This window comes from Zootermopsis nevadensis, unplaced genomic scaffold (assembly GCF_977971745.1).
Source record: "Zootermopsis nevadensis isolate Lab colony 2312 unplaced genomic scaffold, Znev_1.0 Znev_ptg000001l, whole genome shotgun sequence".
Classification (NCBI taxonomy): domain Eukaryota; kingdom Metazoa; phylum Arthropoda; class Insecta; order Blattodea; family Termopsidae; genus Zootermopsis; species Zootermopsis nevadensis.
The window spans coordinates 291,432-315,478 of NW_028259133.1; the positions used below are offsets into that span (position 1 = coordinate 291,432).

Consider the following 24,047-nt stretch of genomic DNA (forward strand, 5'->3'; position numbering starts at 1 on the left):
GTCACATTATGCTTTTGGTATAGCGAAAGAATGCAGGTATTTCAGTAATGGGGAAATACGCAAAGAATTTTCGTGCAGAATAATGAATAAATGGTAAAATGGCTTCTTTGGAAGCTCATGTCATTGTTGCTTTGGATCAAGCTGGCTCTCTTCATCAGGAACTGGTAGAGGGGCTCCAGGGGTGAAAGATTTTTAAAGAAACTTCTCGTGAGCTTTTGTTAGAATTGTGACATCTCATTTATTGTTTTGGGTGGGCTTTTTATTTGCAAGAGTTGGTACAAAAGAGAATTGACATAAAACCTCCGAGTAACCTCATATTACATAATTTATTATCCATTGAGTGTAGAAAATAAGATCATTTAATCTCACAGCTCTGAAGTCTTTAATGGTACTGCAAAATTTTGTATGTACGTTTTCAGATTTTATGTGTAAGTAAGAGATGACGGTAATTTAATTCCACTTTATATATTTGTAACATTTTTACTAAAGTAAGAAACCACTAGAACAAATATGTTCAAGTCCTTATCAAGTGTCAGCGCGCAGCAAATCACAGTCGGTGTCTTTGGTACATTATTTTTGCCGCCTTGTGTTATGAAATGTTGGGTAACCAGAAATAATTTCTTAATTAGGAATTGTGCAGAACATCTCGATAGCTCAAGCAGTTCTTCTTGATTCGGATCAGACCAAGACTTAGGATTTTGTTGAAGGTCAACAGAAATTCTTTTGAATTTATTTCTGCTTTTCTTGCTGGAATGATTTTGATTACTGCATGCCCTGGGCAGTACCAGACACTTCTGTAGCTGCTCCATGAAAGTTTTGAGGTAGAGTTTATGCACTGATTTCGGATCTTAAATTCGTTTTATGTATTTTGAGTAGACAAAATAAATTGGTATGTGTTTCAAAAGTGCATTGGTGTCTACCTGTGCATCCGCACAGCTTTACGACCGAGAAGACCGGCAGCTTTGCCGTGAGGACCTCGGGCCCCGTACAGCATCTTGTTTCTCTTGAACATGCGAATGCCCAAGATTTATATTTAAAAGAGGTGGGCACACGAGTTTCTTAGATCAAAAATGATGTTAAAACACCTCTTTTTGTAAACTGTTAGCAGTCCAACCAGAGCCATGAATTTCGGTGTCTAAACAGTACCTCAGAACATCTTGCAATTGACACTTAAGTGGCTGTGTTGTTAATATATTTATGAACTCCTTGAGGCTGTTTGAATTTTGTAGCATTGCAAAATTATTCCCTTTCTTTAAACAATGTTACTAGCCTATTAGTCTTTTCCTTAGTGGTTTGAATAACTGCTGCGTTAAGGTGTTAAAACAGTTCACTGGTATGCTACTGTGCCACATGGCCAAGTGGACAGCACCTACGCTCTGATGCGTGGCCAATGAAGGTTAGATGCTTCTAACTTTTTAAAGAGAGCTTACACAAATAAACAAGAATGAAAATGAAGAGCGGCATTCCTTTAAGTACGTAGTGAAGAAAGTGGGGTTATAGCATGCTTTCACCTCTGCTCAATCCCTGATACAGTTCACTCAGAGCATGAACACATTCTGCAGCAGTCTCCAGGGTGAAGAGGTGCAAACGGCCTTTGTTCTGGGACACGGATATCTGCGCAGGCACTCGGCCAGTTGACGGTCACACTCACACAGCCTCTGTGCACATATGCCCCACTCACTCCATCTGTCTTGTTCAATTGCTGGAAACAAAAGAAACTTTTCTGCTCATCTTCCCATACAGAAGGCAAATTGTATCTGTGATGCAGCTGATATTAAAATGTTTAAGTAACTTCTTAATCAGTGCACAGTAAATCCTGAGTCCAAATGTGTTTAAAGGCCTGTTCCTGACAACTAGAGATTTTGATGTGGCAAAGTTTGCTGCTTTTGTTTGACATCATTCTGAACTGATTTTTAAATATACCTGTTTTTCCATTGAAATCTCTTAACAGTATTTCCATGTGTTACTTATAGAATTGATCGAATACCCATTCTAATTCATAAAATTATATATCCCCTCCATATATCGTAATGAGAAAGTAGACATGGTGAATTTGGTGAACGTGTTGGCAACCGTGATATTTATGTGCAACTGTAAACATTTTTAAAAAGTGCAAGGTTCAGGCAGTGAACATTAATAACTGAAGAAATATGGACAGAGTGTCAGCAATTTATATAATTACCCTCTGTACACAGAATAATAGTATTTAAAGGAAAGTAGGCTCACAAGTTCTTCTCTAAACTCCATGTTTATTAACGTATTTAGACACCGTGCCACCGCAAGAGTTACGTGCCGGGTGATTGCGAATACGGACATGAAATGGACAGTTGAAAGTTGAACACCGGCAGTCAGAGGGCTGTGTATTAGCTACTGTATTGCCCTCTGTGCTATGCCACAGTTGTGCTTTATTCGACAAGGTGTGCTGTTAATACAAATATACAAGTGAATGTCATCGGCTGTAAGTTTTAAAATGGAACGGGCGAGAAGTGCTTTTGTGTGTGTAAGGTGGAACGGTGGAGGTCCTGGTATGCCGTACTGACGCCATAATACAGCGTCTACAGAACAGACTGCAAGGATTAGCTGGCTCCTAGAAGCTGCTACAATGTGAGACAAGACCTTATGGTCCCTCAAGGACACGGTTGCTGCCATGTCAGTAAGGTTAGTCGCATCAAGTTTCTCATTAGCAGTGTGCTTTGGGTCAACGGCCTCTGTGTTTCGCCGGTGAAATCGAGTTAGTAGTGACGTCCTCGTAACAAAAATTAATGGTTAGTATGTTCTGAACTTTGATTTTTCTAGCAGTCCGCTCGAAACCGCATTTTTCAGCTGTGTTTGCTCTAACCCAAGGTCGAGGAAACATAGGTTTGCATTCAGTTGTAAAATGCCACATCCGATGTCAAGAGTCTTCGCGTATTTTCCGTGATCGTCATGAAGTCTGAATAGTGAAACCGCTGGAACATAGGAACAAATCTTGTATGACTAACTACAGGCGTATCATATTGTTAACTGTTTTCTCTAAAGTATTAGAAAAGGTTATGTACAACATAAGCCTATTAACAGCGTGTGAGTCCCAAACGGTTTGATTTTATAGAAAGTATTTATTTACGTTGAAAAAGCTTTATGTATCAGAAACCATGCAGTATTCGCCGGCGACACTACGTTCGTAAACTGGCAATTCAGATCCCTCTCATGTCTGTCGTTTGCAATAATTTTACATTGATTGGCAGAACTGACAGCACGCACACACACACACACACAAATGCCAGTTTGTCAAAATTGTGTTTTCAGTTTGAAATTGAATTTAATTGAAATTATGCAATTATGAGTTGTCTGCGTCTTGGAACACTTCATTCGGAACGATGACGATTCGACATTTTTCTTAATAATGCTACCAAGGACAAAATAAATTGACATTCCATCATGAATCCTGTTCGTCTTCGTGTTCCTGCAATGCAAGTAGATTTTTTTACTTCAGAGTGAACAGTGAAAGAAAACATTTAATCAGATGCGCCGTTGATGAAAAATGACTTGCAGACTTCTGGATATTTTTTAGCAAAAGAAGGAGACATATCCTCAACACGGAGGAGTGTTCAGATTAAATATTTAATTAATTATTGTTTTTGGCTTGATTTTGTTCTGTGTATGTTCTATATATTTATTAGTATTTGCCTGACAAAAGTTTAATAGTACTCGTGGCTAAGGTTTTGCAGTCTGACAATTCTGTACGCAATTTACGACCCAGATTAGAACATTAACTGGAACTACATTAATACGCGGAAGAATTCGTCCGTACTCGAAGCAGTCAAGTAAAATTTGCTACTTTGTGGGCTCATGTTTGCAATTCGGCTGCACCTTTGAACACTTTATTGATACCTTTTTCCGTTTTAACGTATTCAAACGCCGAATTAGTACTTTTTCGACATTTGATTCTGACAGAGGATAATTAAAGACGACTCTGCATTTTTGATAAATGTTCTTGCTCAGAACGCTGTTTACAAGGACGTTGGCATTTTTAAAGGGTTTATATTTCGCGAACAGACATTTCGTAACATTGTTTATGGTTACATCATACATACATTTTGCATTTGGACAACGTTTCGGAAGCCGGCTATCCGCATCTGACGGAGGCACAGCCAGCTGCCGAAACGTCGTGTGACTCACCGCAGAGGGGGCGCCTCCTGTAGCACTTCCAGAGATAGGGCACGAAGTACTCCAGGTACATCGGACAGCGCGCGGTGTTGTAGCAGCGGTCGTGCATCTTGCAGCACCTGCAAGGGGACACACACAGCGGCACTAGGCGAGTGATCGGCGAGGTCTAGAACTAATGGAGGCAACTTCGAGCTCTAATCCGTCGCAGGAGGACGGCGTTTAAACACGCGATTGCGCAGTGGAGGGACCAGACCGAGAGACGTTTCGGTTGGCCTGGAACTTCCTGACGGCAGAGTCCAGGCCAACTTTTCTTCCTCGTAACACTGTAGAAGGATATTTGTTTATTTGTTTAAATCTTATCAGTCTAATCACAATAAAATTCCTATTAAATATTAAAATATTACCATAATTAACATTTAAATATTTAAAATATATTAAATGATATTCTCTATCGAAATGTTCGAATGTTCTAATGTAAATCGAACATTTCGATAGAGAATATCATTTAATATATTTTAAATATTTAAATGTTAATTATGGTAATATTTTAATATTAATAGGAATTTTATTGTGATTAGACTGACAAGATTTAAACAAATATATATTTATCACAATATGACGCAACTTTATCATCTCACTGTAGAAGGAGCAAGAACTGCTCTGCCCAAGCTCGTTCGAGGTTCTTCAGCTGAATGCCGATAGTATTGAAATACGCCACGACCACTTCCCCATTCCTTCGAATTCGCCCTGGAGCTTGTTCGCCGGCCCCAGAGCCACGGGGGTAAATTAATTTTGTCTGAATGAAGTGGGGCGTTTCTTACCTGTCGATGCCGTCGACGGTGTACCCGGAGCCAAGGAAGCCGCAGTAACAGCCGTAGCCCTTGAAGGCCAGAGGGTCGCAACCTGTGGCGCACAGGACCATGTTGTACAGGTGTAGCACGCCTCTCTTCCGGCGCTTGGAGCCCTGCCCCGGCTCTTCCTCAGGCGCCTGCAGCAACTGACTCTCCGCTTCCAGCCGCTTCGAGGATGTTCCCCAGGGATCGTTACTGTAGCCCAGGAAGAAGGTGACTCGGTCGTCCAGATATTCGACGGTCTCCACTAAGTTGTTTCTCGCTCTCGAATCGTTGAAACCGGCCAAAACTGAAAGTCGAAGCGAATGCACTAGAATGGATTAGAGTTACTGGGACTTTCGGAGGCTTCCATAAATTTCCAGCGCCTTTATTTCTTTCTTTTTTTCATGAATTTCACAAGAATCTTCGTAAATCTCAACATTATAGTTCGTTACTTTGAGTTATCATCCAGAATTTGCGAAAACCGCGCACTGTAATCGTGAAATGTAGGAAAACGAGCAGCGGTCATTGACTTGTAGTCACTTACCGGTTACCACGTAGACCACAACAAAGAACGAAAAATGTCTGTGTGAACGCGGGTCCTCAGACGCTTCGCTTTCGAGCTATGACCTGACTTACGACTGTTGCATTTTTTTAAAATTTCGGGCGATGTTAATAGCGGCGTTTAGTAATGCGGAGGGCAGAAGACGCCCTTAATGCGGGAACTTCCTGTAAATACGCTTCATAGAATTCTGACTTATGAAAATGTAAACTCATTCAGCACGAAGGAGCACCCGAAGGGTTGCGAGAGATCAACTGAGAAGGTATTTTCCGCTCTGATTATTTAAAGAGCGCCTTTGCTCGTAACACGTGAAGGCCGAGACGTCGGTGTTGGTCTTCTGGGTCACACTGACTTGTGATGGAAACCTTTCGGAGGGTCACACTGCCTCCATCTTCATGTATGCATGGTGCTGAAATGGTAATGGCGTGCCTCAGAGTGAGAACCCCTAGACCAGCCGCGATTTCATCCAAAAAGGGGTAATGAGGTAGGGTGTTACTTGCGCGGGACCAAAATTGTCGGAGCTCCATTGAAGCGAAATCTTCCTCCCGTGCCTGTGGACTCTGGTCGCGAGTCTTGTGAGCGCCATATTTTTTACGCGTGCTCCACCCAGAGGCGTCTCATCATTTCGAAATGCCAAACCGCTTTACCGAAATGGCTCCTCGTGGTCTCTCATCGCCTCAAAAATTACGCCAATCTTAGATTAGCAAATCATCCGACGAACATTCTAAATTATTATTTTGCGTTGAGTTGACGTGCGCCGTTGGCTTTGGAACGGAGAGGGAAGCGCCAGGCAACTCGGCGGGGGAGGTCGAGGGCGACCTCGCAGGTTCTTCGCTCTGATGCCCGGAGAAGGCACCTTTGTTGTTTGTAGGGTCTTGTGTTGTTGCGTAATGTTGCGTGAATGTCCGAGGTTAGGTTAGGCAATGATTTCAGCGAAGTGGGCCATGGCGAACCGCCTCTGTTCTGATCTGCTAAAGTTTCGTCATCTTGTAATGTCAATAGTTCAAAAGGTTGAAAGCGTTCGCTGGGTCAGACGTGTTCAGGCTGACCTCTTTATACCACAGCCGAGGCTACAAAGAATTTCGGGTGGCGTTGTCTGAGGCCCAGTGCTGGAACTTGGCCACTGACTGATTTTATTGAGTAACAGGCCCATTTGACTGTTCGCAAAAGCTGGACTCATGTGTTGGTATTTTTAAAAGATTGTCAACGGAGTTCTTGTTTGTGAGGCGACGACGCGCCAGTCCATGCCTCACCGCAGCATCACGAGGAAACTGCATTGAAATCGCTTGCTTCGATCGGATTGGCGTCTGACATCGTCAGAGAGCTTCGCAACGTGTCTACGTACTCCCTCTAGATTCGTTTAACGTCGCACGAGGCGTTAAAGTAAAATATTAACGGCAAATTTGACCAAAACAAAATGTGGACGGAATGTTAGCCCGACTGACCTAAGTTGCCGCGGCAACATGGCCAGCGAGACGCGGGCCGTGGGTTGAGAGACGCGGGAGGATAAAACAAACCGATGTTCACGCGTTGGAGGAGGGCTTGAATACATTCTGTGCGATTATTAAATACATTTTATGTATCGCTACAGAAAGATGATCGGGCGACCCAGAACAGTAGAAATCCGACGACGGCCGTACAGGCCCATCGCGTGTCGAAAGTGTGTTTCAGAACGCGCCCACAGACGAGTAGTAAAGTGACCGTGTCAGCGCTCGTTCCGCTGTGACCAGTGCGTAACCGCTCGATCGATCTTGAACGAAGAAATTCAGTCCGCTCTGACCTGCAGAACCTTCGGCCGTCAGTCGGTACGACGGCTTCTCACTTAGTAGAAACGAGGTCCGCGCGTCGATAGGAATCTACGGCAAAACAAAGGGGCTCATTTGTTTCGCTTGGATTCATCGTGTTTTTGCGAGCAAATTACTCTCTTTCACTTGGTAGGCTGTTTATTCATTAACAAACTACCAATTCTACGTACAGGGGTACAGAGTTTCTCGTTATTTGCTTCAAGGACTGGGCAGGCAAGGACACGAAGGGGTGAGACTCGAGAATTTGGAACTCGGCCGATGACGGGCCCTTTGTCTGTTGGACGCGGGGTGGGGGGCAGTGCCAGTGCCGCTCTGTCGACCACAAATCCCTCAACGACTGACCGGGGCGCGAAGCCGGGCCTCCGCGGTCACACCCGTGAAGCCCGGATCTGACGCGTATCGCAGGAAGACGATGTTCGGAGGAGTCGGATTGCGTAAGAACAGTGCAAACGCACTTCTGCTGCAGTGGAGGGCAGTCAGTTGATGGGAGATTATGAAATGGCGACTGCCAGCATTTCAGAATGTCTGGATTCCACTGAGAACTACCGACGTCCTTAAATGATATAACCAAATCGAATACATCGTTCAGGAATTCTGCAAGTTTTCTGTTATCAGGGGTTGTTGTTGTTGTTGTTCTTAATTTCAAGTCGGCCAAGTGTGTGTTCCGCGGGTAGTCTATTTGTCGCCTTCCCGTCTCTTCTGAACCCGAACTTCAGAGAGATGAAAGGTTTTTGTAATTAAGCATTGATTGATCTGCATTCTCATTACAGTTCAGTTAGAGTCGACGTTTCGTATGTGTGTCTGTACGTACAATAACGTTAATACCTGGGAACAACCAGGCGATGGTTTTTTTTAGAATTCTTGGAAAAGGATGAGAGGCTCGTCCAAGGAGGAGCTAAGGGCAATGAGTGACAGCCGGCCTTCAGGTACCGTCGAGACTGCTCGCGTAGAGAACATTCGAACTGCGAGCAAGTAACCGGAGAACCTGGTGTTGGTGTGCCTGAGTGCAGAATTTCTCTTACTGCTGAGCTCCAAAACTTGACATTTGTCGCAATTAACCACCTGAATTGTTGCCGCCAACCTGTGCAAAGTCGCTTCGTGTTCAGCCTGTGGACGTTTCGTGGCGTGAACCTAACCTAACCTAACCTAACCTAACCAAACCTAACCAAACCTAACCAAACCTAACCAAACCTAACCTAACCTAACCTAACCCAACCTAACCTAACCTAATCTAACCTAACCTAACCGCTTTACAGTCGACGCGCGTGCCTCGAAGGTTTACTTGGAAATGTTTCCAGGTCTGTCTCGCGCACAAAATGTCAGATTATGGGGCGTTGCGTGATAGCTAATTTAATGGTCCCCAGCGGTGGGCCTCTGATGTTTACATTAATTACTGGGGCAAACGGGCAAAGATGCGAATTTGCGCGTACGCCATGTCACTTTTTAAATTTGTTGTCAGAATTTTCAGAGAGCGTTTTCGGTTCAGTCACTTTTACCTTGAGCGTCGAACAGGTACAGAAGCCACCAGGTTGTGAGCAGGCGCCTCGTCTTCGGGAAGTTCTTTCGTTGATTCGTTTTCTCGTGGGACGAAGACATCGCGACATCAGCTTCGTTTCACCATTACGTAGACCATAATTCTATCCCGCTGTCGATGTCGAAAGAGAAGTGACGCAGATGACTCCTAGCGGCCTGGTGTTAGTATTCCGATGGTGGTAGCATTGTCTTCGGATTGCATTCCAAGGTCGCATACTCCAATGTTAACTTGAAGACTTTTCCTCACTTACGCTAAGGACTTATCTCTGATCACTTCATATACAGATATGTCACTTAACACAGAGTTGAGTCACTTCATCGAAGTTCATAGAAACATTTCGATTCATTTACCCGTGAATTGTGACTGCCTAACGCTTATTGGTTTTCTAATGTTGTTAGTCGATGGAATCGCCCATTGGATTGAAGTGGGGAGAGACGTGTGCAAAGAAAATGCAAGTTTGAACCTGTAACAGACATAAGGCACCTTAAAGTAGCGTCAGGGTAGCCGTCCCTTAGCCTCTGCACTGCGCATGCGCGGAGCCGATTACGCGGAATTTTTGCCTGGGTTTTTGAAATTGTTTCGTTTTTCGACGTTTCGTAAGACCCCCTTGGACGATGATGGGTCGGCTCATCGCATGGCCCGTGCCTCCGCAGAACGAGAGACGACGGAAAGAACCACGAACTCAGTTTTGAAACGGCCAGGATAAAATCTTTATCTGTCTCGTAATACTTTGAAGGAGCTAACTTATTGTAGTGTCATCTGACGGGGGGGAAAATTGGAAATGTACGGACAATAGCATAAGTCGAGAGCAAATTACGTTTTGTGATATGATGGATGCATTTAATGCGATCGTCCTAAAACACGTGATACAATTCCCAGATGATTTAATCCACGTCAATGATTAAAACGAAATTATCTCGGACTGTGAGACGAATTTAACTTTCTTTGTCTACGAGAGGAAAGTGTATCAATACGCCTATGATTTAATTACGCTGAAAATGTGCAAAATATCACAACGAATATGGCGGTACAACACATCACTTTGAAATCACTGTTTATGAAAAAAGAGAAACAAACAAACAAACAAAGAGCTTAACTGGACTGACACTTGTTTGACGCAAAAAAAATCTGAGGACGGTCTATTTGTAATAGACTGACGCAGACAGCACTAGAACACAGACTGAAGATCAAATGTTACAGGACGTAGAAAAACAGTTGAAAGTAAGCGCTGCGTGTGTGTTAGTTCGTCTATGAAAATTCCTGCATCAAAGAAAGCGAAAACGAAATGTATTTTTTAACGCTTGTGAGTCCCCCCACCCCCACCCCCACTTAACCCCTCCCCTATGCACTTTCTCCCCCACTCTGCTCGGAGTCGTCTCGATTCACCAGTGGAGCGGACATCTTAACAAATTCACGTGAACAGTCGACTCTTCATCTCCGAGCTCCTGGTGCGTTATTTGTGATTATCAGAACCGTGTTTCCCAACCGGTGGTCCGCGGACCGCCGCTGCCGGACTGGGGCCTGATGTCTTTCACTGCGCTTGCGCAAAGCTTTATTCCAGAATGTGTCAGTCGGCATTGAGGCTCGCGTCGAGTGTGTACGCAAACAGAAATGGCGAACGAAGGAAAGGTCGGAGACTGCGAACCCCTGGACCAGCTGCGATTTCATCATCTTTTGGATAAGGGGCGGCGGCTTCATCTCGAATGAGGCGGGGTCTTTTAGTCTGGGTTCATGTTTAATGGCGAACTGCAGGCCGCGTCGTCATACAGCGGATTTAAATTATTCTACATCACGCGAAGATGTTACGGCGGCGTAGAAGGTTTCTTATTATATTTGTGTTTCCGCTAGAATAATGTTTAACCTTTTTAAATTCGTGTAATTTTAAGCGGTTTTCTAGGCGACTTCTCACCCCACCCCATGCCCCATATAAAACGTCTCGCTCGCCTTGACCTGATCGTGCTAATCTCGTCCGGTGAAGAATGGATTTTTCAAAAGTTAATTTAATTACATTTGTTTATTTTCGAACTTAAATGCAACCACCTTGACACACATTGGTCACACAACATTCGAACATGTCATTTATTTATAGACAAGCCTTTGTTCTGCAGCACACAAAGACGTCGCCTTTCTAAGATAGAAAGTGAAATTGAACCACTAATAATAGGCTTTCTATTACAGCCTGTGCGCCAAAGTGACATCGCACAAAAACTGAACTCGCAAAATTATAATATTTAGGGTCGCTTCATTTGTCCGAGAGCCAGGCGACTTACGCTCTTTGAACATTTGCGCGCTCGTTCGTTTACAACCGATAACTGCAGTTAACGACCGGTCACAAAAGTGAATGTGAAATATTTGTTCACGTCGTAGCCCGGCGTCTCGTGACTTACGAGACCTTCGCTCTGCTTGTGACGTTAGAACGAAGATGTGGGCAGGACAAGGAAGGCGAAGTGGAGTCCAGAGATTACTTACTGGCTATGAGAATCTAGTAGTGGCGCAGCTGCTCACGAAAGTGTCCTTCTCGTGCACTCCCTGTCTGTTTAAGATCCGCTTTAATAATATTCTCCCATCAGCTCCTCAACATGACTTTGCTTCGGCTGTTTGTTGGGTGTCCATCACCAGGGCCGTAGTTCGCAAAGAAATCTAAGCGGTTCATAGATTCTGTTGTCAGTTTTCGTAGTTGACTCAAAAGCAAATTGCTAACCAATCGTGTGACCATATCTCCTGCTGGGTCTTTAAGTTGTTACAAAAATGTGCCTTTTTAATTAGAAGGGTTGTTTAAGTTGAACGGGACCGCCGTTACACCTCCGTGCATTACGCGTTCAATTCGGGAACACCAAGAAATGTCTTCCGGAGCGGTAAGGAAGGCGAGCAGTCGTGGTAGCCATGGTAACCGAGCGGTTTTCGAACAGAATCTCGGACAGACCCACACGCACTCTCTTCGTGGAAAGATTTTTATTTGTGTGGGCTGCCATGCAGTGAGGTTTTCTCGCGGCATTGTGCTTTAAAACGTTTTATGGAGGTATTCTTATGTTAGTTTAATTTGGAATGGCGCGCCATCAGCCATAGACCATGCAGATTTTGCCTGTTCCGTCAAATGGACTCTGTTCATTTGCTGATTTCGTAAGAGCTTTAGTCTCCGTGATCAGAAACGAACTGTGGAACTGTTTTCAGCATTGACGTCACGAGATTCAACCCCAAAATTAGGCTGGAAGAACGAGAAGTTTTGTCTAATTCCGTAAGCGTTCTTACGCCACATCACGGCTTGTGACGTCAACGAGACCAACAAATGTACCCTCTTAAAAGACAAAACAAGTTGCAGCCACGTTGCTAAATGCCGGGTTGCAGAGACGAATGATGTTGTCGCCTGCGTCGATTCCTCCACAGCGAGACGTTAGTTTTATCCGGTTCGTAACTTACGGCGACTTCAATGGACTTTTCTTCCTTCGGGGAGAATGAAGACGGGTGTACATTAGAGACATTATCTACGAGTATGTGTACAGAATGTCTCAAAAACGAGCATACACTTTCAAGAATCCACTTTTTCCGCCGTTCATCGGCTGAATGAAGATGAGGGCACGCCCACACTATCGTCGTCATTACAGGGCCCACCGACCGACGGATACGAGGCAGAGGATCTGTTGAGTACCCGTTCCCCCCTCAACACGATCTCCAGATTTAACCGCAGCCGAGTTCTTCTCGTGGTTTTACTTGAAGGACGCGGTGTAGAGCGACACTTCAAGAGCTCCTGGAAGAATTTGAACGGTCTTGGGCAGGCGTCCCGGCAGCGACTTCGGTGGCCGCCACACTAGAGTCCCTTCGTACCGACTGCCAATGATTCAGTTCGTGAAAATGCATTTATTTCAGTCATTGAATGTGTGTATAATTTTTTTGGAACACTCTGTACAGGCAAATACATAAATGTGACACGAGGCCCTAAATAATGTGCGTTTGTTCGATTACGTAAATGAACTGACAGTTGCAGTTTTTAATAAAACGAGGAAAATGACGGGCCGACATTTTCGAAATGTCTGTTGTCGTCCGGTTCGAAAGTGGATGATGTCGCCCCGTCGTCTGTCCGCGCACTGAAGCACTTTTGGTGTTGTGGTGTACACGTGTGCAGTGAGGACGGCCAACAGGAAATGTGATGGCGGAACTTCCTGCAAACGCGCACTTACAAGACCAAGAGGTGGAAGCTGGAGCTTGGACAGGAAGATTGTGAAGGCGAAAGGTGAATGAGACCGGTTCGGGTTTTTATGGAACGCGATTTTTCGCGTTGTTAAGGAATTGAGTCTGTGGGCGTGTCCTCGGCCGAAAATATTTGATCGGTTGAAAGGATTTTTAGCCAATCCTGTTCTTATTTTTCAATGTTATTCAGATGCATTTTTCGTATTTTGTAAATCTTTCGTTTATTCGTAGGCGCGAGTCGAGGGTTCAGCTCTGGCTGCAGGAGAAGACCGTGTGAAATGTCGTAGAATCAGATTTGAGAGAAATCTAACACACAATGAATTGTAATTCTTAAGTTTCCTTGTTTATTGCATTAGATTCTGTGGCCGTGTGAAGTCGGATTACGTACAGATTTCTGGACGTGCGAAAGGCAATTTATTACAATGAAACAAAGGGTTTTATTAATTTAGCCTGTGAAATTGAAATGGAAGGCAAGTAGAAACGCGTTCTGTGAATATATAAAACGCGCCTGCCTTCGCGCTGTTTCACTTCTGAACCGTTCAGTTAGGAATGAGGAAGACAGTGCCCTGTGCCGCGTTGTTCCTCTGAAGACGCACCAAATGTCCTGCCTCCGGTGGGCCCGTGCGGAGTGCCGGACACTTTGATTTGTGTCGGCGAGGTCTCTGTGCTGGGGATCAGCCCGGCACAGGTACCCTTGTTTGTGCTCGTATCGGCGACCGCTGAATGTCGCGTCGTCACGCGTCGTTCGAGTCGGTGGCAGGAGACCGTTCGGAACTTGGAAAGAGGACAAGTCGGGTTTCCAGACGTCAGGCGGTGGTGGGCCAGCTGGGTCGGAGGTTACGGGCGGCGTGAACAGACACGAGGCTCGGCTGCTTTCACTGCGTTGTTTGCCTTCGCCCGCACTTGTGCCCCCTGCTCGTTGCTAACCTCGCGAGGCTGTTCACATTCACAGGCTTTCCATTCCACTTCGCGTTTCAGCCTCCAATGTTTCGCCTCTTAATTTACATCCACGTCGGTCGTAAACGCGTTTGCAACTCTCACTTGCACGGAGTCTGTTTTTTTTTACAATTCCAGTGGCTGATTCGGTTCTGTGACGTAAAACCAATTCCTTCTGCAAATTCTGCTTCAGAGCGAGATCTCAGGTTCTCACGGAAACGGGCATGGAGGTAACTATACCCTGTGCAGTGTAGTCCAGTTGAAACTGGCCGACGTTTCAGAGGTTCCCACTACCTCCATCATTTTCATCGCCCTGTTGATGGAGGCAGTGAGCACCTTTGAAACTTAGGTCAATTTATACGAGACCATGGCGCGATGGTACGAATAAATGCAAACGAATCTACGACGGGCTTTGGGGGGGGGGGGGGGTTCTGGTTTCAGCTGCCGCAAGATGATTTTACATGTTATTTAACAGGGGGGATGTTCAATTATTTCGTACTTTTAATGCGATTTGTGAGGCTAATGCTGTCAGAAACTGTATTTATGTTGAACACAGAAAGTTTTATTCCCGTTATGTTTGGCGGGTCATAGGGTAGTTATTTTATTTTCGAAGGAACTGTTCTTTTTAAGGCGTTTTTACGCAGTTTCATGGCTCGGTCACTCTGAGGGTGGCCATGAATGACATCACGACCTACGTACGAGGCGTAGGCGCGTGAGGCAAGGTCAAAGCCGGCCTCAGCTGCTGAATGCGCACGACATTTTTCCCTCGACTGAGTTCGCAGGAGATCCCAGCCATTGCCCTCGACAGCAAAGCACCGGCTTCGAATGAAAGTGACAACGAAACGCGTGGCGTGCAGAAGGAAAGCCGCAGATGGCAAAGCACCGGAGCCTAGGACCCGGAGGTTGAAATTTGCTGCAAGAGCTTTCGTTCGGTCATGCTCTTTCAGTTAAATGCACTAAAAGTGGAAATTACAAACAAAGTAGAATCGTCCTGTGCGCCTTTCGTTGTCTCAGATGTGGTTTTAGGCGGTGGAACTGTTCTTCCGATTGCCTGCTTCTTCCCAGAGGCGCACTTGTGTTCGATCCTAAACTCCTGAGGCAAACTGGAACTGAGTTTGAGATTACAGCCTCTGCCGTGGTTTCACTGCGCGAAGTAAAGCCGTGAGCGCCTTTTCGCGCGTTCACTCATTTTTGACTTAATCAGGAAGAAATACGCTGTTGAACCGGAAGTCAGCTGAACTAGCTAGCGGAAGGAACTGGACGAAATTAATGATAAACTTCAATTCCTTCTTGGCCAGAGACCGACGCCATTCGCATTTTACGGAAGCAGAAATTATTTTTGTTCGCCGATGTCGGCTTTTGCTGGCTTCTGACCGCGGGGACCCGAGTTTGGCGCCGGCGCGTGCCGTCGTGGGCGCTGGACCGTCTTTGAGCTTCACCTGCGAGTTACTTGCGGTCACAAAGTTAATTTCTGCGATCGGCTTTCACGTTGAAATTTTTTTTTTATCGTGGTTGGGAAGCGACTGATAGTCTTGTCATCGGAATACGCAGTCGAAACAGGCAGCGCAGTTTATATATGGAGTTGCTGAACCTAGTTTTTTCACACAGAAGTCGCCGCTGACCATCGACGCTCACTCTTAAATGGAAAGGAGAAATTTTAAGGCCGTGGAATGTTTCAGCCTTATTTGAAATGCCTAAGGCTGACGTCTGTTCTCAGTTCGACCGCTCATTTAAACTAGTAGCGCGCTGACCCGGACAAAAACCGGTCGAAACGAACGAATCAGTCACGTGACCTCCTTCATTCTGGTCCCATTTCCAAAGATCCGTCGCCCACTCTGGTTCTCGGACCCGTGTCGTTCCGCCAGGCCTCGTTCGGAGACCGGTCCTAGGCGACCCGCGTCCTGACCAGCCCTTTCGATGGGAATTAGTCGAAGTTGAGACTCTGTTTGCCTCTTGAAAGTACAATTTTAATCCTAACCTGTAATTGCAAAATGGTATCTCATATAGCATGCAGTGGCGGATGCTGTGGTCTGCTAGCAGTGCTCCGCCGGACCACTGACCCTGGAGGAATATGAAACAAACGTTTCGCTACAGAACACAGCAACGCCCGAATAATAATAATAATTATAAAATACCTGAGCGTTGTCGTGTAACTGCACGACCTCACTTCTGGACCAGGATTCGCCACTGACAATAAGAGCACGTGGGCTCCAGAGGAAGGCAATTTGAGAAATGGACAACGAAATTGTCCGACTCTGATTGCTCACTTTATGCCAACAAGATCACCGCGGTGGGCGAAGGTCAGAAGGGATAACGAATGGAAGTGGGGGATCCCCGAAGTACGCGAGGATTCGACGGCAACTGACAGGGACTCGGAAGTCGTGAGGAATCTTCTGTTGAATCTGTGGGTCGCGGTCGCAGGCTGGCTGGTAGAGACTGAAGGTCCGTTTGCTACGGGCGTCATTATGGGAGAAGATGAACTTTGAGTCTTGACGTCTGAGTTTTAATTTGCTGATCGAAAGTTAATAAAATTTGGAGTGGCCAGAAGGCTGAATATTGAAAGCGACGTCACTGAAGACGAGGTCAGCCCTTTCTCTAAAACATGAACATTTCACTCACAACTTATCCTCTGCTTCAGTAAACAAAGCCGTGTGTAACAGGTGTCAGCTGGGACGTATTTTTGCTTTGAAAGAATGATTTCAATGTTAATTTAGAATTACCGTCATGAACTGTGATTATGCATTGTTCAGGAGTTAATTGTTAATTAAATCCCATAGTGGAATGGGCTGAATCATTTATAAACACGTCTGACGGTAAGCACCACGCTACGCCGTCCAAGCGAGGCGGCAATGTTACGTCACGCCAGGGATCCCGAGATGGTCAGTCGCCGCCACTTTCACTGCATCCAACGCTTTGTGTTTGTTACGAAATTCTTCCGGAGCTGCGGTGGGTTCATTACTGCGTCATGCAACGGGGATGAGATCAGACAGGCTGTCGGAAAAACGCGCAGTTGTTCGCCTACAACGTGATTGGTCATGAGAATGATGCGAAAAGAATGAGAAATTTGGCAATCGCCTTTGCTTGGGAACGAGGAAAACCACGGAAATCCGGAATGTACGTGGCCGAGGTCATGAATGCGAAGATTCGCGGGTTCAGTCGCGAGCCTCTCTCTGTCATTGCAAATCAAGCTTAAGAACTTCGTAGCAGATCTTGCGTTATCAAAGAGGACTGCCCCGGGCTGTTAAAATCCATCTTCTGCTTCGACCGCTCTAGGTCTGACCTCCGCTGTCCCTCGCAGACCTCCGCCTTTTCCATTTCAAGTCAGATCATCGAGGGCTCCGAAGGGTTCTGCCACCGACGGGGCTAAGCCCGCACGTCTCGTTCTTGGCCAGGATTTCTGTTTGGTTGGGGCCTCGGCTCTTTTCTGCCTTGGCCGTAAGGCGTTCTTTACGTTTCATGTCGAGCAGATAACTTCAAGAATCCCGTCTCAATGAAATTCGCTTCCGGGCTTGCAAATTGTATAAAATTTTGTTTGTGGAGGAAACACGCGTCCTTTAATAAAAACCTGTTGCAACACGTTACTGAGTGTTACGCGTTGTCATGGCAACCGCAACTCTGGGGGAGTCTTCACGCAGCGCGAAGAGTGTCCTAATGACGCATACAGAATCAATTAGCGGGACACGAAACTTTATTCTCAGGGTGGAAATGCGCAGATTTTTAGTGCGAAGTTCTAAGTCGCTGTTTCCAGCACTTCGTCGGGTGCAGAAGGGCTCGGCTGTCTTTACGGACGCACGGAATGGGACGTATGACCTTGAACTGGGGTGGAAGGAAGTCACAGACATCTTGTGACGAGGAACTGAGTAATACCACGAATATCCTGAGACGCGGTGGTCAGCCTGCAGACCCACATCCACGCACAGACAGAGGATGCAAAGCGTCTCCTTCCTCCAGTACAGTCTGGACGTTTCACGGCGTCTAAGTACATTCTTCTCGGGCTACCAGCCCCCGAGGACGAGGACGAAGACGGGTCTCGAAACGTCGGTATTTTTCGCCTTTCAACCACCTTACACGACTGGTAGCCCCGGAGGAATTCATTGTCCTTGTGCCAGTGTCTGCACCCTCTCGGTTTCTCGCAGTGCCAGTACGACGCTTAAAATTATTTTTTGCTGCCGAAACGTCAGAAACAGAACGCCAGGCTTCAGCTAACTGAATAAAATTATTAAATAATGTCTGATTATTCATACGCGTCTCGGAACAAGAAAGCTGACGGAAGGCGAGGGGCATTGAATTCTCTAATCTTTTAATGAGGATTCCGATCCCGCTTTTGTTCTTCGGAAAATCGTTTGATGTTAGGGGCGACGCTGGGCGCGTGGACAGCGACTGAGATGTTTCGAACAGCGAAAGATTAGATCGGACACAGTTCGAATCGCCTTTCAATTTGCTCACGTCACAATCACGAAGTCTATGCTACGCCGATACAAAATGGCGAATGGAGTTTTTAGGGGGGGGGGGGGGGGCAGGCGATGTAAAATACTGTAGTCGATCTTTCCTCACGGAGAAGTTCGTTTCACCGCGCGGAGTCAGAAGAACGCGGCCGTGTTCTGAATTTTGCTGTTAACCTGGCCAGCATTCTGCCTCCTATTACGAGTGAACGTTTTTCATGATTTTGTTTCGATTTCTCGCGCCAGGTCTTTGATATTGTGTTCAAATAGGCCACTTACTGACATTTCATCATTTGTAATTATTCTCCCCCCCCCCCAATTGGACACCGCAAACCTTTCGTTACATAAATTAAAATATTATTATTCCATCTATTCACCATTTTACAGGGCGTTTACTTCTAAGTGCCTGAGGAAAACCTTGCCCCTGAGGTACGTAGTGCAGCAGCTGTTTCCGAAATAAATTTCGTCTTTTAAACAGATTTCGCGCGAGGCTTCCTTCTGTATTTTGCATCGGCGTCTTTCGAATGATGTTTGATGTTGCTAGAAAGGTGGTTTCTGTCGTGTTCGCCCGGGATTTTGGCCAAATATTTTCTGAGTGACTTGGAGACAATTCCATTTGCTCCTATAATTATTGGGATCACTTTCGCGTTTTCTATTACTTTTCACATTCGTTGTTTTATATTGTCATTATAATATTTTTGCAGATTGAAGTGCCTTAGATAATTAGATGATTCAGACACAGTTCAGTGTGAGTGAGTCGCATTTTCATTGTACAACGCGTAGTTATTTGGTAGTACATGCGTTGAGATCTCTCTGCGTCTTGTTATCGTGTGCTGTGGTCTAAGTTATTCAAGAAAGAAAGAAAATCCATTCTTCTCGACCCCCTGTCTCAACGCTTGGCGGATTCCATTATATGATTTTTTCTTTTCCAACTTTCTACTATTCAGTCAAGTTAAAAGCCACGACACACGCGGCCACTTTTGGTACCGAGAACGGCCGTCTCTGTTATTCGTTCTCCACATTTGCTTCGTAGTGCGTCCCACGCACTGCACTCGCTCGGAGGCCATGTTTTCACCGCAGAATCACAAACGTACACGCACGAGGTCTGTATTAAAACGGCTTGTGGTCCCCTTCGGACCGCTGTTACTACAGCAAAATAAGGACTGAGAAACGCAGGGTCTCGTTGTCACAACATGACAAAAAAATTCGTTCCGATGCGAATCTGCCCGAACAGCCCAGAATTGTCGCAGACAGACAGTCTGATAAATTTTACGCTGTCTACCAGTTCCAGATTCTACACAAGAGAAATCTGGTGGCGAATGCTGTAGACTTGAATTGACAGTGGTGCCCTCTAGTAGCCATTGAGCAATTTACTAAGCACAAGATGTTCATAAATAAGTCTGTAACAGCACCACTCGACGATGTATCGCCTCCCTGAATTATTTAGGCTGTCACCTTCCACGTCTGGAGCAGGGGCGCGCCCACCAGAAAGAGTGAGTGAGTGAGTGGGGGGCCACTGTACACTCGCACAAACTCGCGTGGCTCCGCCGTCTAGAATTTTAGATTCAGAGTGCCATCTCTCCGTGGCATTACGAACTACATTTTCGAACAAATAATAGCTCCGGAGACAATGAGCACGTCTTCGTGAAATGTGGGGTGGCGTCATGGCATGGTGGTTTTTAATTTTGTGGAATCGGATGCTTCATGTGTCATCATTGTTCTGGGACCAGTAAGGAATCCAGCAGGAAGCGGTGGACTCGATACAGGGCCTAGCTGTTCGGGGGCACAGCGTCCTTTCTTAATCTGTTCTCCGCGAATTGCGAAACTTTAATAATTTCGATCGGCAGCTGTGGGCGTCGCGTGGGGCGGCAATGCATAAGAATGGAGCGGTGGTGGGTCACCGACGGAGCCCGAAGAACTCGGAGGAAACACGCTAGCTGGAGGCCTCGTCGTCCACCAGAAGCGCCGTTGAATCTGTCGACCCGCGTGCCCGTACGTCACGCGATCCATCTCCGTCCATCCTGTGTTCGATTCTTACGCATGCGCGGTGGTTTCGGTGGAACGATGCCTTGCGGAGAGCGTGATGGACTTCCTGGGACGTCCATGTCTGTCTCTTAAACTCCACGTTTGCATCACAATTAATGGATTGGTTATTCGAAATGGAAACAATTTGGATTGTTTGATCAAGTATTTAAAATCGTATTGTCTCTTTTCACGAGTAAGAAATGACTTCTCGGGTTTTAAAAGCAAACATGAAACAACTGAAATACTTAAATATATCGAGACATTTTATCAGAAAATGTGCCTTAAAACGAGTAGAACTGCGAACAGTGAATCAGTCAAAGAATAGGAAGAAACAAAGAGCCATCTTGATTAAAACTTCGTAGTCATTCACAAGAAAGACTTTTATCTTAATGATGTCCTCTGCACAAAATCACGCTCGGCGAGGAATTTCAGGCTCCCGACTTTTGGTCTATTTTCTTTCGTACGAAATTCTTCCCACAATCGGGGCGTTTTGCAGTCGGATAGGGAAGTGTAATTTGGAACCGGCGCTTGTCTTAGACCAGCCAGTGTCCTAGATTGACATGCAATTTCTGGCATGATTTCGGGTACAAGATTTCCTCATGCTATGAAGTAATATAACATTTACGAGCGGAGGACCACAGCTTACGCTTTTAATGGATTGCGTTTTAACCACGGCCCTTCCCGTCTCACGCTCATTTAGCGTTAAAATAAACCGGCCCCAGAGCCCCGACCTTCCTCCTCATAATTAAATTGAAGCCGTGGCTCCATTAATATTAATGTTCGGCTTTGCAGCAACAGCAAGCCAGGAGCTTGGCTGAGGGCGCACTGGAAATTCCCAGGACTGCGGTGGTGGGTGACCTTAAGCTTTCGTTTGAAGTCAGACGGACGCCCAGAGGCGTCACAGCGATGCGCAATTAGAAAACAGAACTGGGACTGAGGTCTTCTGAGTCGTGGTTCCCGATGCATCGCAGCCGTCGTGCACCCGGAAGATGGACGCGACGCGTTCCACTGTAACCACACGCATGGCAGTTAAGCGTATGAATCGTGCGTCAGTATGAACCAGCCGTCCTTGTTCCGCGGAACGCGATAAGACGGCCTCTTGAGGGCGAAGTCAACAGGTAGTCAGCCAATAACGCGTGGGAACGAGGTTACAGTTGCTCAGCTGAAGGACCGAGTGGTTTCCATGTCTTCAGCGCCGATAATTTTAACGAGGATGACGCTGCAAATCACGGCGTCTGATGAGAGGGCGCCACCAGCTGCGTGGCCGTGAGGGGGTGGGGCACAGACCACCAGCACCCGGACAGTCGTCACCACGAACTCTTCAGCACTCGTGGAGCGGATGGACTTGGGCAAAATGTTTTTTGTCAGAGATATTCAATTTACACAGCAGCAAATAAGCCCCGGATCACAAGTTGTGCTTCGACTTCGCATCCGCTGATCCTTGGGCGATTATGTTAGTCGCCGGTTTCTCACAGCGGAGTCCTGGGTTCGCGCCATAGTCAGTCCACGTGGACAGATTGGCACTGAGACAGGGTTTCCGCGTAGCCCTTCGGTTTTCCCCAGTCACTATCATTCCACCACTGCTCCGTATTCACTCCCTTTCCATCCGGGGGGGGGGGGGTTACAGTCGACTCCTTTAAGGCCCACTTCTGTAGAGAGATGTCCAGCCAATTCGCAACAGCAGAGGAAAAGCCCGAATTAGCATCGTCCTCTCAGCTGCTAGTAACTACTCATAGAAGGGCTGAACGAGTTTGGCAGATTCCCACATACATTAATACGAACCACGATTACCATAGTAACCACGAGAAACATTCGAGGAACGCGTAACAGTGGCTGCTAATGGTAACCATGATAGCTTTAGGAAAAACAATATGGCCACCTCGCGATTTTCCTCAGCCGTCCTCTTCTTATCGCCGCTCGTGCGATAGGAACGTTACGAATGGCGCAACCTCCGCACCAAATTTAATCGAAATTCGTTCAGTGGTTCTCGAATCGAATGGACGGACACGACGAGCCCATAAGGCGTTCAACCTGTGCTCCTCACGCATAGGAACGTGACGGGCTTGAAGGGGCCCACAAGATGGTTTTTGCTCTCACTAGGACGCGAAGAACAAGGCAGAAGGAAAGCTGACTGCTGGCCGCGACGGTAGGTGGCAGTTCGCACCGTCAGTTTGAGTTCTTTGTCGCAAAGTGCGTTAATGAGGTTTGAGGTGAATTTGGCCGTGTCTTACGCAATGCGCAGTGCGGACATGAAATTGTCGAAATTTATTAAATACACCCAGAAACATTTCTACAGACTTTACTCGCAGATGCGCTAGTCCCTGGGAGCGCCGTCGCTGCACTGGCCTGGGTTCTTAGAGACGGTCCAGCGCACCCGTTCTTCTCATTACTGCAGCATCTCAAGCGTTAGGGACCGATCATGCAGAAATAAAGCATCCATTTCATTATACTTCCAGCGAATCTCCCTCTGCCTTGCGATTCTAGGAGTGGGGTTGCGAAGCTGACCTTTCATAAAAACAGATTAATGCCGGCCCTCGACCTTATTATTCTTAAAAATAACCTAATTCACGTAAACGACTTTGTTAACTGGTGTTTCGTTAATTGAAATGCTGTAACTTCTTAGCCATAATTTCTGGAGTCCCATCGACACGTGTCGTCTGTTGAGTTGCAGTCACAGGTGGACCTCGTAGCCATTTAAGGAAGCTTCGAGTGTAATCTCAGTGTGCGTGTGAGATTTGCACGCAAAGTGAAGAGATTCGTGCGTACTTGGCAGAAAAGGGGCTTCTTTTTCGCTGATTGAAGGAAAGTGTGGACGGTGCCTGTTCCTTCTTCGACAAAGCAACGGCGTGTCAGAGGAACAGTGACGGTGAAAAGTTACAGGCTTGAAATCTTGACGGAGAGGTCAAAACTTACGTAACGTTGAATTTCAACGGGCGTTTCTCACTGATGTTTAACTGAGCTGCCAGGCATTTCAAAAGAGCGAAGATTACAGGGCATTGAAACGCTGTGAGTGCCAGAAATGCTTTCTGAAAACCGAATCTTGTCCGACGCCTCCTGGTAACGCGTCCTTTGCGAGAGACCCACAAGCAACCAGGTTCAGGCTCAGGCTCAGGTAAAGCTGTCGTAACCACCGAAAACTTGCATCTGTTACACAGCTGACGTCAACTTACATGAACCCCGTTTGCAGTGGATGTCGGTAAACGAGACAAGCTTAATCTAACCTAATTTAAAGATCTCTTATTTCGTAAGCGAGCTTCAGTCCTGAAAGATAGACACAGGAGGATTTGTCTTGAAATTCAAATGCATTTTAATAAACGGGATAGGAGAATCTGAACGTGAACCGTTTCGGACGAACTTATAACCTGAAGATGGAGGCGATACGTTACTCCGAAACGTCTGAAACTACCTATTACTCCACACGGCCTTACAATTCAGAAGACCACAGTCGACCACTTCAGCCCCGTGAGAACGTCAGATCTCGTAAAAAATCTCTATTAACGTCCAATCAACGCTTCAAATACTTAAACGGTATCAGAACTCAAATATCATTATCATCCAATTACATGACGTTAGGATTTCCGT

At 46.1% G+C, this 24,047-nt stretch overlaps 1 protein-coding gene across 1 annotated transcript; it reads right to left on the minus strand.

Moving 5' to 3' along the window:
- Positions 1–213: 213 nt before the first annotated feature.
- LOC110840118 (uncharacterized) lies at positions 214–10,133 on the minus strand. Its single transcript, XM_022084936.2, has 5 exons — positions 9,984–10,133; positions 8,840–9,340; positions 4,968–5,286; positions 4,159–4,265; positions 214–1,702 (listed from the first exon to the last, which is right to left on the minus strand). Exons 2-5 carry the CDS (start codon positions 8,937–8,939, stop codon positions 1,539–1,541), a joined length of 690 nt encoding a protein of 229 aa, XP_021940628.2. The 5' UTR covers positions 8,940–9,340; positions 9,984–10,133; the 3' UTR covers positions 214–1,538.
- Between the last annotated feature and the right edge of the window lie 13,914 nt (positions 10,134–24,047).

Coding starts and splice junctions, on each gene's coding strand:
- LOC110840118 (XM_022084936.2), bottom strand. CDS start 8,939: ATGTCTTCGTCCCACGAGAAAACGAATCAACGAAAGAACTTCCCGAAG. Junction 4,266..4,967: donor ACCGTCGACGGCATCGACAG/GTAAGAAACGCC, acceptor GTCCCCTTGCAG/GTGCTGCAAGATGCACGACC. Junction 1,703..4,158: donor CAGGAGGCGCCCCCTCTGCG/GTGAGTCACACG, acceptor TTTTGTTTCCAG/CAATTGAACAAGACAGATGG.